The following is a 15,840-nucleotide window of genomic DNA, read 5'->3' on the forward strand; positions in this document are numbered from 1 at the left end:
AGAAGTCCGGATTTTCTGGCTGCCTGGCAAGGCCTTGGCCATTGACCTTGACTCTTTCTCCAGTCTCACCGTCAACCTTCTTCCTCTTCCTCTCCACCCCCTGGCCACACAAGCCATGTTACTTTCCTCAAATGCCCAAAATTTCCTCCTCTTGCCCCAGGATTGTGCTCATGACATTTCCTCCACCAGAGTCCTTGTCCTCCCCCTGTCTCCCTCCTCCGCTGTCCGGCTCCTGCTCATCCTCCTGGGTCTCAGGGTAGCCTTCCCTGGCCACCTCCTTCCACCCTGCTCCTGCCCACATCAGGCCAGCTCCTCTGCTCTTTGCTCCCCTTACTTCCTGCACTTCTCTGTTTTCAAATAGGACTCTACTCAAAGCCCTTGTTCAAATAAAAGATAAAGCTTCGTGAGCAAGGAACCCTGGACTCCCAGTGAGTGCATAGTGCATGGCACATAGTAGATGCTTAGTAAATATTTAAAAATGACAGTCACCCCTGTTCTCACCACCAAGAATGTCCCTGTTATTTTCAAGCCTCTATTTCTCTTGCCGTATAAACAGATGACCATTTCCAGAGAAAACAAACCTCCTACAACACACCCCCTTTGGGAAACTCCTCACTTTTGTTAACTTACATCCCTCCCCACTGGGGATTGTTAGCAGAATCCACTGGCTCTGTGGGGGACCAGGAACCCTGGTGTGCGGGGCAGGATGGTCACCCAGGCACAAGGAAGGACAGCTTGGCTTGGCCTCTGTCCCTTGCCCAGGAAGGGGAACCTGAGCGCCTGGGGAGATCACACACAGGGCTCCCGTGTCCATTTAGAGGGTCAGGGAGTGGGCCTTACTTGCCTGGATGTGCTGACTCCAGCTGGGCAGCCTGGCAGGATCACACAGGGCCTTGTTAGTGGTGGGTACAGGAAGCACAGTGGAGGCTTGGACGCCAGCAGGGTGGGGAGAGATAGCTCCTGGACCCTGAGGGCAGGGGTGTGTGTAAGATGAAGGCCTGAGTGCCCCAGACAAAGACTACTGGGCGGAGTACGAGAAAGGCATGGGCAAGAGGCAGACATTGAGATTCTGTCAGGGACCTCCTGTCTACCCCTCCTGTGGCCAGGGGACATGGGTGGTAGCCAGATCGGCTGAGACTTCCTCTCATCTTTCCCGGGACCTCAGCCTGCTCCCAGACTTGAGCTTGTCTCCAAATGCGGAACATTTGTTTGGCAGCCCCTCTCCCACCCCCAACAGGGATATTTAGTGGTGTCGCCAGATCTCCCTTCCCTACTGAGCTGAACTGGGGAGTGGCTTCTATTGGGGTATCCTGATTAGGTGGGGATTCCCACCTAATCCAGGAACCTCTGGTCCCTCCCTGCCCTACACAGGGACCCAGAGAACTCCAGGAAAGGGGTTTGGGTGGACAGAAGCCGTGGCCGTGTGTCCCCCACCCTACGTCTACCCCAATTACTGATGTAGCCCCTAGCTCTTGTCTCACCCCGCCACTTCAGTCTCTCTTCCTCCCCACTTCCCCTTTGCTGCGAGGAAAGAACTACTGAAGGTCAAAGCTGTAGTCCTCCAGCTTCTCCTAGCCCTCCCTCCTGCTTTCTCTACCCTGGGAGGCCCCCCGAGTCACCCAGTATCCCAGTACTCCCCATTGTTTGGCTGAGTCTGAGATTCAGAGAGGTTAAATGCTGACCTGAGGCCACACAACCGGACTAAGGCAGAGCAGGCCTCCCTCTAGCCTCGCCCCACTCTGACCCAGCCAGTCCCTGCAGACATCACAGGCCAGACAACTGTTTGGGTTTGGGGGCAAAGGGACTTATTATGCTGGCGGCACAGAGGGCCCAGCGGAGGACAGGCCAGGGTGGGGGTGGCACAAGTCCCACTCCCTTTAATCAGCTCTGTGGCAGAGATGATGATGGCTTGCGTGCTCAGGCACTGAGGTCACCTGGGTTGGCACCCCGAGCCCCGCCGGGGGCCCCAGAACTGCTGCCTGCAGCCCAGGTCTGTCTGCTTCGGCTCTCCCAAGAGGCCTGCCAGGGCATCTGCTCCTCAGGGGCAGCCCCTCCCTGACACCAGCATCTCCCAGTCCTCCCCTGAGGACCCCCTGACTTAGGAAAGAGTCCAGACTTTGTAGGTGGAGGCATTGCTTTATTTTATTTAGGCAAAAATGAGTCAGAGCCCCACAGGGCAGGAGTATATGGAGTCAGGACACAGAAACACCCTCTCACTGGCCAGACTGCCCATGAGGGTGGAGTGAGGAGGGGCAGGGTGGTGAACCCCAGCACAAAGACCACCACAGCCACCCCTTTCCTTGGAGGAGCCAGCAGACCCGGCTTTTTCCAGCTGCAGAAGGGGGGGAGGTGCAGGGACAAGGCGCCTAGTCCTACAGGGCTTTGGGTGGCTTAAACCTCACAGGATAGTGCAGATGTCCTGGCTCTTTTGCAGGGTCTGAGGGGATGGTTTTTATTCCTGGAGCCTCCGTTTTAGGAATAGGTCCCTTTTCCACACCCCGTTTTACCTCACCCAGCCAGGCCCCTCAGACAGAAACCACTTACATTAAGGAGCTGGTCCTGAGCAGGGTGGGGACTTGGGGACATGTCCCCACGTCTGACGTGCAGGAGGAACACTGTCTCTAATCCTCCCCTGAGGACCAAGAATCTCCATCTTCTTCCCTCTGAGTGAACTTCAGGAGCTGGCCAGGGCCCAGGTGAAGAGGAGCCCCGGCCCAAGGGGTCTTCAGGGCACCCCTCTCCTCCTCCTCCTCCAAAGGACTCCCTCCGTCCCCCTCAGGGGCCTCCAGTTTCCCCTGCCCTGCTCTGTCAGACTGCTCTAACTGGTTCACCAACCCCCCATTCACATGCTCCAACTCCTTCTTCAAGCTGGGGCCCTGGCCATTGACACCAGGGGTGTACTCTGTCCCACTGAGGGTCCCCAGAGGGCCAGAAACTTGGTCCTCCCTCTCCAAGGGAGCAGACTCTTCCTCTGAGCCAGAGGGCTCGGTGCTGTCCTGGGACTCCGTCTCCAGGACGGTCATGGGGAGGTCAGCCGCTGCACCCCTCAAGCCATCATCCCAGGGGATGCTGACACTCACAGTCCCAGACCCCAGGAGGTTCCCACTCTGAAGGCCACTCCTGGCAGGGAGGCTACCAACAGAGGGCCCTGGCCCCCACTGTTCCACCCCTGGCCCTTTCCCCTCCTCTTCCTCTTCTCCCTCTTCCCCACTCTCTTCCTCATCTGCAAACCCATCAGACTCCCCATCCTGACCCCAGGCTGCAGGCTCAGGTAGCAGCTGGGACACCTGGCCCAGAGGTTCCATCAATTCCCTGGAGACCCCAGGAGGGATAGAACCCTCAGTTCCCACGTCCTCAAATTCTTCTGACAGGTCAGAGTCCTGGACACATTCTTCCTCTTCTTCTCCCCCCTCCTCCTCCTCTCCCTCTTCTGGGTGAGCACCATGGCCCTCAGGGGTCAGAACAGCAGAATCCCAGCCTTCTTTTCTGGTCTCCCCTTGAGAAGAGGGCCTCTGCTCTTCAGCTAGGTCCCACTTGGGTGAGGCAGGGGACCTGAGGTAGACGCCCAGGGGAGTGGAGTCAGGAAGAGTCTCCCCCAGCTCATCATCCTCGCTCTCATCTCTGCTCTCCTCCCCATCATCCTGGAGGCCCTCAGGGAGCTCCCCAGGCCTCAACTCCTCCTTCTCACCCTCTACTTTTTCCAGGGCGCTGCCCTCTAGCCTCCAGCTAGCCTCCGGGCTCCCCTCAGCTAGGGGCTGGGGCCCAGGGGCATCTTCAGGGACTGGGGTGAGTAAGCAGGACTCAGTGGGCCTTGAACTGGAGGGCCCCAGCACTGGTTCCACATCTTTCTCAGCTTCCTCTGACCCCAGGGGCCTGGACTGAGGAGTGTCACTTTCATCACAGAGCAAGGTCTCAGCAGGGAACACCTCCTTTGCTTCCCAGGGGGCCTCAGGCTCCAATTCCTTTCCGGCCCCATGAGACTCCAAAGGGTCTCTATTCTTCCTGAGCAGCATGGGAAGCTCTGGCTCCAGAGCAGCTGCCTCCTGTAGGTCGTTTCCAGACCCTTCCAAGTCCTGCTCCCTCTTTGCCTCTAAGCCTTCTTCCCCCAGGAGCGGCTCCATCACCTCCTCTCTGGCCAAGTGGCCTGGGTCCTCCAACTCTACTACCTTCTGTTCCAGTCCTTGCTCAGCTCCTGAAGCGAACTCACCCCTAGCTGTCTCCAAATTCAAGGTGACCTCTGGGGGGGCTCGGCCACCCCCTGGGGCCTTATCATCACTTTCCAACACTGGCTCTATCACCTCTGACATTCCGCAGGGAGCTTGGAGGCCCGGGGCCCCCCTGGGCTCTAGCTGCCCTTCAGGGTCCAGAAGGCCCTCAGCACCTCCTTCCCCACTGGTGCCCTCAGCTAAAACCCTCTGCTCTTTGAGCTCAGGGCTCCCTGAGTGCCCCTCCCCTGTGCTCCAGCCCCCCGCTGTCACAGGGCTTGGGAGCTGCAGTTCTCCCTCCTCTGCTAATTCCTCCTTTCCAGAGAAGCCATCCCGTTCCCTTGGGGCCAGCTCTGCCTCATCCTCATTGCCCATTCTACCCCTCCCAGAAGGCATTTCCTGGTCTAGTTTTTGGTCTCCCACCACCGTATCTTCCCACCTCTGCTGATTTGCAGACAGTAGCAGCTCCTGTCCCTCCTCTTCCAAAGACCTCAGCGACTCTTGACTCTCTCCCTTCTCCAGGCTCTCTTCCTCTTGCAGGAACCTTTGACTTTCCTTGTCTACCTCTTCTGGAGTTCTCAGATTTCCCAGAGATCTCAGTGATTCTTGATTCTCCTTTTCTAGGGGCTTTGATGACTCTTGATTCTCTTCCACAGACCCCAGTGGTTTTTGAATTTCCTTTTCTAGGGGTTTTATTATCTCCTGATTCTTTTCTTCCAGAGAACACAATGGCTCTTGAGTTTCTGTAGACTTTAATATTTCCAGGTCTTCTCCTGCAGACTTTAGTGGTTCTAGATTCTCTGTTTCTAAACATCTTACTGCTTCTACACTCTCTCCTTGTAGGGATATTAGTAATTCTTGATTCTCTTTTTCAAAAGGTCTAAATATCTCCTGGTCTTTTCCAAGAGACTTCAGTGGCTCTAGTTTCACTTTTTCCAGAGGTCTCAATGTCATTTGGTCTTCTTCTCCTGGAGACTTCAGTAGCTGTTGAGTCTCTTTTTCTACAGGCCTCATTGTCTCTTGGTCCTCTTGTTCTAGAGACTCTAGTGGTTCCTGGTTCTCTTTTTCCAGAGGCGTCCAGGTCTCTTGATTTTCTTCTTCTAGAGACTTCAGAGGGGAAGGATTTTCTTTTTCAAGGGTTCTCAGTATTTTAGGGTCCTCTTCTTCCAGAGACCTCAATGGCTCTTGAATCTGTTTTTCTAGAGCTCTCAAGGACTCAAGGTTCTCCCTTTCTAGAGACCTCACTAGTTCTTGATTTTCCTCCCCTGAATATAAAAATGTCTCTAGATTACCTTCAGAAGATCTCATTAGTTCTTGATTCTCCTTTTCTAAAGACTGCAGTGGCTGTGGGTCCTCTTTTCCTATAGGCTTAAGTAGTTCTACAGTCTCTTTTTCTAGAGTTCTCACTACCTCCATGTCCTTTTCTTCTAAAGACTTCAATAGCTCTTGATTCTCCTTCTCTAGAGATCTCAGTGTCTCATGGCTGTGTTCTTCCAGAAACATCAGTGGCTCTTGAATCTCCTCTTCCAGAGACTTTAGAGTTTCTTTTTCCAAAGGACCCTGGGAGTCCTGGATTTCCCTCATGTCCAGATCCCCTTCTTCTTGCTGTGTTTGCTGCTGCAACCTGCTTAACACTTTCACTTCTATGGCTATTTCTTTCTCTGCTAACTCCCACATTTGCCCTTCACCTTCCTCCTGGGATCTGCTGGATACTCTAGTCTCACTGGGTTCTCCATCTATGGCCTCTAACCTGGGGTGGTCGGGGGTAAAGGGTGGAGCCAAGGAGGCATCATCCTTGGGAGACTGGCCTGTACTGGCCCCTTGCTGCTTTTCCACAGATTCCTCTAGTCCTGGGAGGATGCTGGCAGTGATAGCTATATTAGCTTCAGGCTCTGTAGCCTGTAGAACTTGCCTCCCAACCTGTTGCTGGAGCACAGAGAGAGGGGCATCCTGGGTTCTGATCTCTCCATCTGTAGCAGGGCAGGGAGCCTGAGGTGTGGGTAGAATGGGGGTGCTGGCTAAGGTGGGGGTATGGGCTTGGAGGAATTCCTGGCTCTTCAGAATGGCTGGAACAGGTGTTTCAAGGGTATCAGGTAAGGGTGAGGAGAGGGGAGTAGGGCTCAGGACAGAGAGCAAAGGTCCCAGACACCGGCCCTCTGGAGTCCCAGGAAAATGCAGCTCCAGCTTGGGGTCTGGAAAGGTGGAAGAGAAGAAACGGTGTCAGTATGTATTGGCAGGGGAGGTGGGGCCACAGCAGTTACCATTCCTGGCAAAAGTGTCCATGGACCTTGTCGGGCTCTTCGGGGCCAAGGAATCAAGACATAGACTAATGCCTCTCAGGAAAGGAGTTACTCTGGGGTATGAAAAGCAAAGAAGGATGGAGTTTTGGGGAGGGGAAACATGGTCCCAACTCTTACCCTGGATGCTGAAGGAAGACTTAGAACCACAGCCAGGTACCTGTAGCCGGGAGTTCTCAGCCTCTAGGAGGGTCCTGGGGATGAGGGAGGAAAAACTGGGTCAGCCCTCTGTCCATAGGCCTGTAGGCAAGCCAGCCAGAAAAAACCCTGGCATTGTTGGAATCTTCTTCATTTTTACCACTATCATACAAATGCCACAGGTGGGGTTATACTAGGCTGTGCACATGAAATCACATAATCACATACCCAGATATCACACATGTGGTCACACAGCATCACACACATATTTGAGACACACGGATGAGCTCATAGACATACAAGCAGATTCCCACACAGCGAACACAGTGTACACACACTCACATATTGCTTAGACTAGTCTCCTCCTCCCACCCCAGGCCAATGACCTCATCCTCTGTGTGTGGGGCTCATTCTCATGCTAATTTCTGCCTTTGTCCACACCACAATCCGGAGGGTCTGAGGAGGGGGCTTCCCAGGGGAAGTGGGAATTCTCAGGCTGTTCCCAGGGGATAGGCTCCCTCCTCCTCCCCCAGGGCCCCAGGAGCTAGTCACAGAAAGAAAAATCAAAAGAATTCAGCTCCCTCTCTCCAAATCCTTTTCATGCATCAAAAACCCAAAGGTTAAGCCTACTCAGATCCTTCCCCTTGGTGGTTTGATTATGGTCAAGGTCTTCATCTTGGGATCTCCAAGTACTCTGGACCCCAAGCCTTTCAAGGGCAATAGAGGTCTTTGTGTTTATGCCCCTGCCTTGATGCCCCAGGAGGATGGAGGAGGAGGGGACCAGCAGGGGGAAGGGAGACCAATCAATTCAATAGGTTATGCTGAGCATCAGCTGTCAACTCTTCCTTATGATCTCTGAGTCTGGTCAGTACTGTCTGCAGTCTCATCTCTGTCCTCCCCACGTAGTGTTCTGCCCTCTGAGCTCATGCAGCTGCTCCTTTCCTCATCCCTGGGTCCTCGCTGATGTTCCTTTCTGGGCCCTGTTTTCCCTCCCCTCAAGAACCTGTCCTAGGGCCCCTGCCTTTGTTTGTCTGTGGATTTGGGGGCACTGTCCTCATAGCTTGTCTTGCCTTGGCCCACACAGTGGGCTTGGTATACGAAGCTCTTCATGGTAGCAAAGCCCCTCCCTCAGGCAAAATCACTGGACCCTCAACTAAGCAGGCCAGTTTCACGGAAAAGGCTGTGAGTTTGCCCAAATCTACACAGCCAGAGAAGCAGCACCTCCTCAGTCTCAGCCTTTCCTGAGCTAACAGGAAATGTGGTTTGCGGGAGGGATGGGTAAGGCCAAGGGATTAGGGCTTGAGCGTGGTCAGGCCCCATGACATTCAGGATGGAAGGGGCCTGGGACGTCTCCATCTTCCAGACAAGGAGACTTGTCATTGCGAGCCAGTGTCAGCTACCCACACCTGCAGTTCCTCCTTTCTGAGGCTGCCCAAGGATGTTACTCCTTTGGTGTGAGCACATACACACAGAGAAAGGGCTTTTCAACCCTTGGAATAAGGGTCTGGATGCAGGTGCCCCACACGCGGCCAGCCTCTCTCCTCAGGCTGTCCCACTCAGCAATATCGCCTCTCCTCGGGGTATTTCCTGGGCACAGGACACTTCTCTGGTCCTGAATCCACAGGAGATTAAGTGGGCTCAGGTGGGAAACATCCTGGTGTGAAAGGAATCAGCCTAGAGTCACAGAACCTAGGCAGCTCTGCCACCACACCCATGGCTGTGGACCCCTCCAGCTGAGGAGCCTCTGCCCTAGCCTATATGTGTACATCTATGTGCCCGGATGGGTCAGGGTCAACTTGTACCTGTATGTGGCTACCTCCAGGCTGAGGGACATCTTGAGTCGCGACAGCTGCTGCCGACCTTCCAGAACCTGGGCAATCTGAGTCTGTAGGTCCTGTTTCTCTTGCTCCAGGGCCTCCACAGCCAGCTGCAGAGCAAGCCAGAGGCATGACGTCAGTAAAGGGCAGGGTCCTGCCTGCTAACTAACCTGTGTCCCCTGGCTGCTGTAGCAGCACCTTCTGCTCCTGACTTCTCTGGGGAGCAGATTCCTGCCTCCTTGCCCCACTCTCTGCCCAGAGAACCCCCTCTAGAGCCTCCAGGAGAACGGGGGCCCCTCTCAGCCCTCTCCCATGGGGCTCCTCCTCTGAGGATGCTGATTAAATGGTTGCACATGCTGCTCAGAATTCAGATTCCACAGGAAGGGGGACGTGAGGGAGGGGAGGAGATGGGTTACAGAGCAGAGGAAAGGGAAAAAAGTGGAAGCAGAAGGAAAAACGATTAATCAAGATGCCTGAAGCCTGCAGGACTGGAAGCCAAACTGCCCTAGTCTCAATCACTGTCTTTTGCTCCTCACACCAGGCTCCCACCCCCTCCACTTCCTACACGTTCTGGAATCTGTCTCTTCTGAGAGGAGGGTGGGGGCGCTGGCCATAGTGAGAGCTCTGTCTGGCCCAGGCAGGGGGCTGTTTTCTCAGTTGCTGGTCACATCTGTGCAGTGTGAAGGGGAGCAGCTGTCCCAGGCTCGTGGAATGTGCTCAGCAAGTTGAGAAGCCATGACATGGGAGAAGGGCCCCTCACCCCCACCTGCCAGGGAGATGAGGGCGGTGGGAGCTCTGGAGATTCTGGGTAGCAGGACCATGAGTTCAGCAGTGATGAGAAGGAAAGTCCTGGGCATCTTGCCAGTGACAGTGGAGCCTGGGGAGAGGCCCAGTGTCCATCAAAGTGGGAAGGTGTATACATGTCTTGGGCTTGTCTGCCCTTCCAGATAGCGTGATTTAAGAGAGCTCTGAACGAGCAAGTTGTGAAAGTCTAGGGCCTCTGGCACCAACTCAGAGTTTTCTAAGAAGTGGTCCCTGAATGAACAGCCATCTTGCCCCCACTTCCACTTCCTTCCCCAGAAGGTCTCTGAGCCCCGTAGGGCCTCCTCAAAGCCTCGTCTGGCCTAGGCCCTCCACCTCCTCACCTGGAACTTCTCAGTGGCCCGCAGTCGTTCCTGCCAGCAGCCCTCCAACCTCTGCACCAGGGCTGCCCTGCGATCTTGGAGGCCGCTGCGCTCAGTCTGGAGCTGCTGCAATTCCAGGCGCCCCTTGCGGGCGGCCTGCACCACACTACCCAACCGCTGGCGGGCCTGGCCCAGCGCGGTTTCCATGTGCGCCACGCGCTCCTGGTAGCCGCTCACTGCCCCGCGCCACGCCTCGCCCAGCCGTCGTGCAAGCTCCCCAACCTCGGGGCCCGGCTCCGGGGGACCGAGGGTTGGGCTGGGGCGGCACGGGGGCCCAGCTGCCGGCAGGATCAGGCTTGCACGCTCCTCCTCGTGCGCCGCGCGCAGTGCTTCTAGCTCTCGCTCCAACTCCGCCACCCGGCTGCTCAGCCAAGCCTGGGCGCACTTCTCCGCCTCGACCGCACGCCGACTGTGGGCCACCTCCTCCGCCATCCGATCACGGGCCAGCCGCTGCTGCTGGCACCGGCCCGCCACGCTTTCCACCTCTTCCTGCAGGCTATCGCGCGCCACCTCCGCTGCGTGCTTCTCCCGCCAGCGCTGGTCGACGAGAGCCCTCAGAGCTGCCAGCTCGTCGTCTGCACGGGCCCTCCAGGAGGTATCGCGGGACTGTGCCCGGAGACCATCAAGCTCCGTGCTGAGCAGCTCATAACGCTCCTCTAGCGCTTTGACCCGGGCCAGATAGGCCTCCAGGCGTCGGTTGAGCTCCCACATCTGAAAAGATTCCTCCCCCAGGCAGCCCTCCATCCTGCTTGTCTGACCCACCGAAGATGGTGAGACGCGGAGAACCAGGAGAAGCCAGCGGCTCTCAAAGCTTTTAGGATGAAAGGGAAAAGGAAACCAGAGGCCGACGGGGAGAACGACTGGACGGAAGGGAGAGCAGCCAGAGCGACTGAGTCGAGAGTGGGAGCGAGCCTATTCATACTCCCGCCAGTATGGGGGGGCGGGGGTCGGGAGGGGGGAGCGGGCGGGGAGGCGGGACCTAGGCCTTAACCCCTTAGAGTTTAGAGGAACAGCTGCATCCTCTCTCCCTGCGACCCAGTGAACTGGATAGAGTGTGGAACTAAAGGAAAAGCTATGCCTGGAGAATCTGATCCGGCTGTGGTGACTTTCTGAGGGAGAAAGCGGCGAGGAAGGGTCATGACCCCCGATAAAAGCAGATTATTCACAGAGCTGAGCCTGTGGAGGACGTGCCAATTGATTCAGGCCTGAAGAGGATTCGAGTCTGTTACTCAGCTCACCCGAGAAAGGTATTACTTACAGAATTCCCCTAAGACTCAATTTCTTCATAAAATGAGAGCAATGATGGAAATCTCAGGGGACTGCTGAAAGGGTAGATAGATGTGGCCACGTTTTTTTGTAAATAGAAAATACTGCCTGAAATACTGGAAGAAGGAAGCATTGCAGAGAGAGGTAAGAGAAAGACACTGCCTGGGAAAAAAGAACAGATGTGCCCTATTGGGGGACTGCACACTCACACACACCCTGTTGCTTCAGGGCCCGTCAGGAAATGGAAAAATCAGGAGAAAGGGTGAAAAATAGGGCTCCGCCTATTTCTCACCTCCGTCTTTCCTACCGCTCTTCCATGTTTCCTGAGGGTCACACTCCCACCTTTCTTAGTCTAAGACCTCTCCCAGTTCTCAGACCAGGGCACCACATCCCGGCCTAGGTGTCAGGGATTGTTGGCCGGCAGCTGCCCCCTGGTGGCTTACAAACTGTGCCAAGAGGAGGAAGCAGAAAGAAGCAGCTATTTCCTTTATCACAACTAGCCCGAATTTATCGAGCCTCTGTGATGTGCCAAATCGTGTTCTAACATGATTTTACTTACATTATCTGACTGAATCCTCAAAGCATCCCTTCGATGGTCCTACATTTCAGGAAGCAGAGAGCCCACTGAGGGTGGGAGTGGTTGGGAAGGCCTTCCAGGATGGAGAGTGGGTCTGTGAGCTGGGCAGTGCGAGAGCCGGATTCGGGCCGTGAAGAGCAAAGGAGAAGCAGGGTCAGAGGGGGAGAGTCAGGGATGGTGCAACCAAGGGGGTCTAGGGAATGAATTTCTGCTCACATAAATCCAATTCAGCTCTACGTGTGTTAATGAACAATTACTATGTGTCAGTATGAATTCCCAGCCCTGGAGGAGCTCACAGTTTGGTGATGGAAGTAGACATAATAAGATTATTGCCCCACTTAGCTCCCAAGGTGCTTGCAGAGAGCCGGCGGTGCTCAGAGAAAGGAGAGCGTTTTCTGGGTGGGGGCTACAGCAAAGTCAATGCTGGGAGGCCATTCGCACCCATATGCCCTCATCCCCAGGCCAGCCAGGATTGGGAATTCACTGCCAATATGTGGAATGGAGGCCGGAGGGCCCATGGGTATGAATCGGAGGGAGTGACTGAGGGTTAGTGTAGACTGGGAGGCTGAGGCTTCTCATCCTCATTTTACCACAGAAACCCTGCTGTTCAGTGTGGGCTGGGGGCTCCTCGAGAATTGAGAATTGTGTCTGGGAGAGCTGACTGAGTCCTCTCCCTCCTCTTTCACTTCCTCCCTATGGGGAGAGAGAAGCTGAATACTTGGGATCCCCTGGAATTCTTGAGGAAGTCCCCTGGAGAGGTGGGGTGGCATTGGAAGGTGAATTCCTCTCCTGGGCCCCTCGCTCTTACACAGAGGGGAGACATTTGGTAAAGGAGGTTAACACTTATCCACTCCCATATGTTTGATTTGAGTATCAGTCAAGGCCAGGTTTGGGGAAGTCTTTGGACAATGCCATTAAGCTGGAGCAAACTCTCCTCCCATGGACCACTCTCACTGAGTGTCGGGGATCCCGGGGAGCAGAGATGATGTAGAACTCTGGAGAAGAGTATGGTGTTGATTTCCCTAAGGCAGGAGAAGGTGGGTCTTAGCAAACACAGCCTGGTAGAGCTACATCAGTGCTCAGCAGATTCTAAGCAGATACCAGTATTTGCAGCAATGAGAAACAGACAAACAAGAGGCCCTCCTTGGGGGCTGGCAGGCACTCACCAGGCACACAGTGGGCCAAGTGTCCACCTCTCCTCCCCCAGGGCTTGCATTGGATTAGTGGGATTTTTGTGAGGTCTTTGGCTGCAGTTCTGGTGTTTCTGGGCCCAGGACACATGGGCCATGTGATACTACAGCGGTGGATACAAAGCTCAGTAGCTGTCCCTAGAGATTGTCCATGAACCAGCTCAGGAGGGCTCTGGGCTGCCTCACCAGGTTCTGTCCTTGGTCCTGACTCTTTCGAGTTTTTATTAAAGACTTGAATGAAAATACAGAGGCTGTATTTACCAAATTGACAGGCTATGCAACAACTAAGAGTTAGATTTTGTCAGAATAGAAAAAATTAAACGAGATGACATTTAATAGGGACCAATGTAAAATTCTGCTTTAGGTTTTTAAAAAGTTAACAGCATAGGACAGGGCCTGGCTGGGGAGCTCTGTTGGTTCGAGTGTTGTCCCATATGCCAAGGCTGCAGGTTCAATCCCAGGTCAGGGTACATGCAAGAATCAACCAATGAATGCATATATAAGTGGAGCAACAAATTGATGTTTCCCACTCCTCCTCTACTCTGTCTCTCTCTCCCTCCCTCTCTCTAAAAATCAATAAAGAAGTCCTGGCTGGTGTGACTTGGTGGACTGAACATTGGCCTACAAACCGAAAAGTTACTAGTTTGATTCCCAGTCAGGGCGCATGTCTGGGTTGTGGTCCAGGTCCCCAGTTGGGGGCATGCAAGAGGCAACCAGTTGGTGTATCTCTCACACATTGATATTTCTCCCCCTCCCAAGCTCCCTCCCTTCCCTCTCTCTAAATATAAATAAATAAAATCTTTTTAAGTAAAAATCAATAAATTAAAAAATAATATTAAAAAATAACAATATAGCCCAGGATAGTGTGGCTCAGTGAATTGAGTGCCAGCCTGTGAACTGAAAGGTTGCTGGTTCAATCCCCAGTCAGGACACATGCCTGGGTTGTGGGCCAGGTACCCAGTTGGGACTGTGCAAGAGGCAACCAATCAATATATCTCTTGCACATTGATGTTTCTCTCTCTCTCTCTTTCTCCTTCTCTTCCCCTCTCTCTAAAAATAAATAAATAAGCACTGGCTGGCATAGCTCAGTGGATTGAGTGCGGGCTGTGAACCCAAGCATCGCAGGTTCGATTCCCAGTCCAGGGCACGTGCCTGGGTTGTAGGCCATGGCCCCCAGCAACCGCACATTGATGTTTCTCTCCCTGTCTCTTTCTCCCTCCCTTCCCTCTCTAAAAATAAAATAAATAAAATCTTTTAAAAAATAAAATAAATAAATAACACCTAAAAATATATAATAACAACATAAAAAGAAAAATAAAGAACAGAGCATTTTTAGTTAAGAAAACCTAGTGTGTTTAACAGACCACAAGCATTTTATGAACTGACACTGAAGTGGCTGCCTAAAAAAGTAAAAAGAATATGTGACTCACAGGTGGAAGATGTCCCATCAGAGGTGGTGACAGTCTCTTTGCCCTTTGCACCTGGAGGATTGTTCTGGATACTGTATTTTAAAAGGGACCTTTATGGGTTGGAATTGATCCCAGAGGAACATAACCAGATGGTAAGGGAATTTAGAATGATGTGTGATGAAGACTTTCTGAATCTACTTGTCTCAGGATTGCAGCTAAGCTCTGAAGCTAAAAATGATAGCCTGTGATACCATACAGCCTAAAGAAAGTTGCCAGAACCACCCTGAAGGCCTCCCCCCTGCCCCAGCCTACCCAGGCTGCAGGAGAGAAGGCAGGTTCGGCGAGAAGAGGCTGTGCAGTGCATCTCGGGGTGCGGAGTGGCCAGCCCCGACAGAGGCTGTGCTTCCCCCTCCTCTGCTCAGAGGGAAAGGCTGAGGCCCACCACAGCGAGTGGGTGAGGACTTCCATAGGAACTCACTCCTCAAGGTTGGGGGTCTGCCTGAAAGACTCACTGGTGCCCTGCTCCTAGGCAGCCATCTTTTAAGGCAGCGGACCTGCTCATCTGCCCTCTGGGCCTCACAGAGTAGAGGAAACAGACCCTGAAGAGAGATGGCCAGGAATAGAGAGGGCCACGTGGAGAGAGGTGAGGTTCTGCGGGCCAAGACAACTCCACGAAAAGAGCATCCGCATGGCAGCAAGCTTTAAGCATCACTGCCCACAAGGGAGGCTGCCTCTGAGGGAGTCTGACCATAGTACTGGGTAAATGACACCCACCCATGCTTCTTTCTCCCTCCTGCAGCGGGAGAGACTCACAAGGGGCCAGAGAGGTGGGGAGGGGTGAAGAGCAGAGCACTTCCCCCCACTGCCTGTCTTTGGACCTGGGCCGAGCCTAGGAAGATCACTGTGGAGGACTGGGGTGAGGTGGGGGAGCCAGGCAGGACAGCCAGGCAGTTGCCACCATCAAGACTCACGGTGATGAGACCTGAACCTAGGGGTTGAGAGGAGGGAAGAGATGTGAGAATATTTAGGTTGGATCAGTTCCAGGATGCGCCAGTTCTTGCTGGTTAAAATCAAATCTTTCTATCCTACCCCCACCCCAACCCAGTTTTTGGGAGAAGTAGGTGGAGAAGAACTGCAGGCTGGCAGAGGCTGGGCTGGGCCCCCAGGGGGGAAGCTGACGGTGAAGCCTGTTTCCCACAGGACCTTGCTGCCCTGACCACACTGAGCTCCCACCAGGCAGGTGTTTGCTGACTGTCCTGTTGCATGCTGGGCTTGGCTCTGAGCACCCCACCAAGGGAGGACTCTGGTGCACCGCATGTGCCTGTTGATGGCCCAGGCCCCTGGAAGCAGTGTGGCCAAGTGAAGAGCACTGGCACTGGGAGCAGACCTGTGTTTGAGTCCCAGAGAGCGCTTCACCTCTCTGAGTCTCAGCTTCCTTAGGTGTAAAATGGGGACAACAGTACCCACCCCAACTGGGGTGGCCCAGTGGATTGAGCACCAGCCTGCAAACCGAGGGTAGCTGGTTTGATTCCCAGTCAGGGCACACGCCTGGGTTTCGGGCCCCCCAATGGGGAGCACATGAGAGGCAACCACACATTGATGTTTCTTTCCCTCTCTTTCTCCCTGCCTTACACTCTCTCTAAAAATAAATAAATAGAATCTTTACAAAAAGTAGTACCCTCCCTACCAGAGCACAAAGCACTTACCTCTGTAAGAGCAAGGCAGGACTGGGTCTCTTCTGTCCAAATTTCTGGCAC

General features: G+C 54.1%; 1 protein-coding gene across 1 annotated transcript; it reads right to left on the reverse strand.

The window, feature by feature from the left end:
• Nucleotides 1-2,116: 2,116 nt before the first annotated feature.
• Nucleotides 2,117-10,583, reverse strand: NES (nestin). The gene is made up of 4 exons (XM_028502758.2): nt 9,603-10,583; nt 8,443-8,567; nt 6,623-6,696; nt 2,117-6,397 (listed from the first exon to the last, which is right to left on the reverse strand). Exons 1-4 carry the CDS (start codon nt 10,383-10,385, stop codon nt 2,622-2,624), a joined length of 4,758 nt encoding a protein of 1,585 aa, XP_028358559.1. The 5' UTR covers nt 10,386-10,583; the 3' UTR covers nt 2,117-2,621.
• Nucleotides 10,584-15,840: the final 5,257 nt, after the last annotated feature.

Source organism: Phyllostomus discolor, chromosome 14 (assembly GCF_004126475.2).
Source record: "Phyllostomus discolor isolate MPI-MPIP mPhyDis1 chromosome 14, mPhyDis1.pri.v3, whole genome shotgun sequence".
Classification (NCBI taxonomy): domain Eukaryota; kingdom Metazoa; phylum Chordata; class Mammalia; order Chiroptera; family Phyllostomidae; genus Phyllostomus; species Phyllostomus discolor.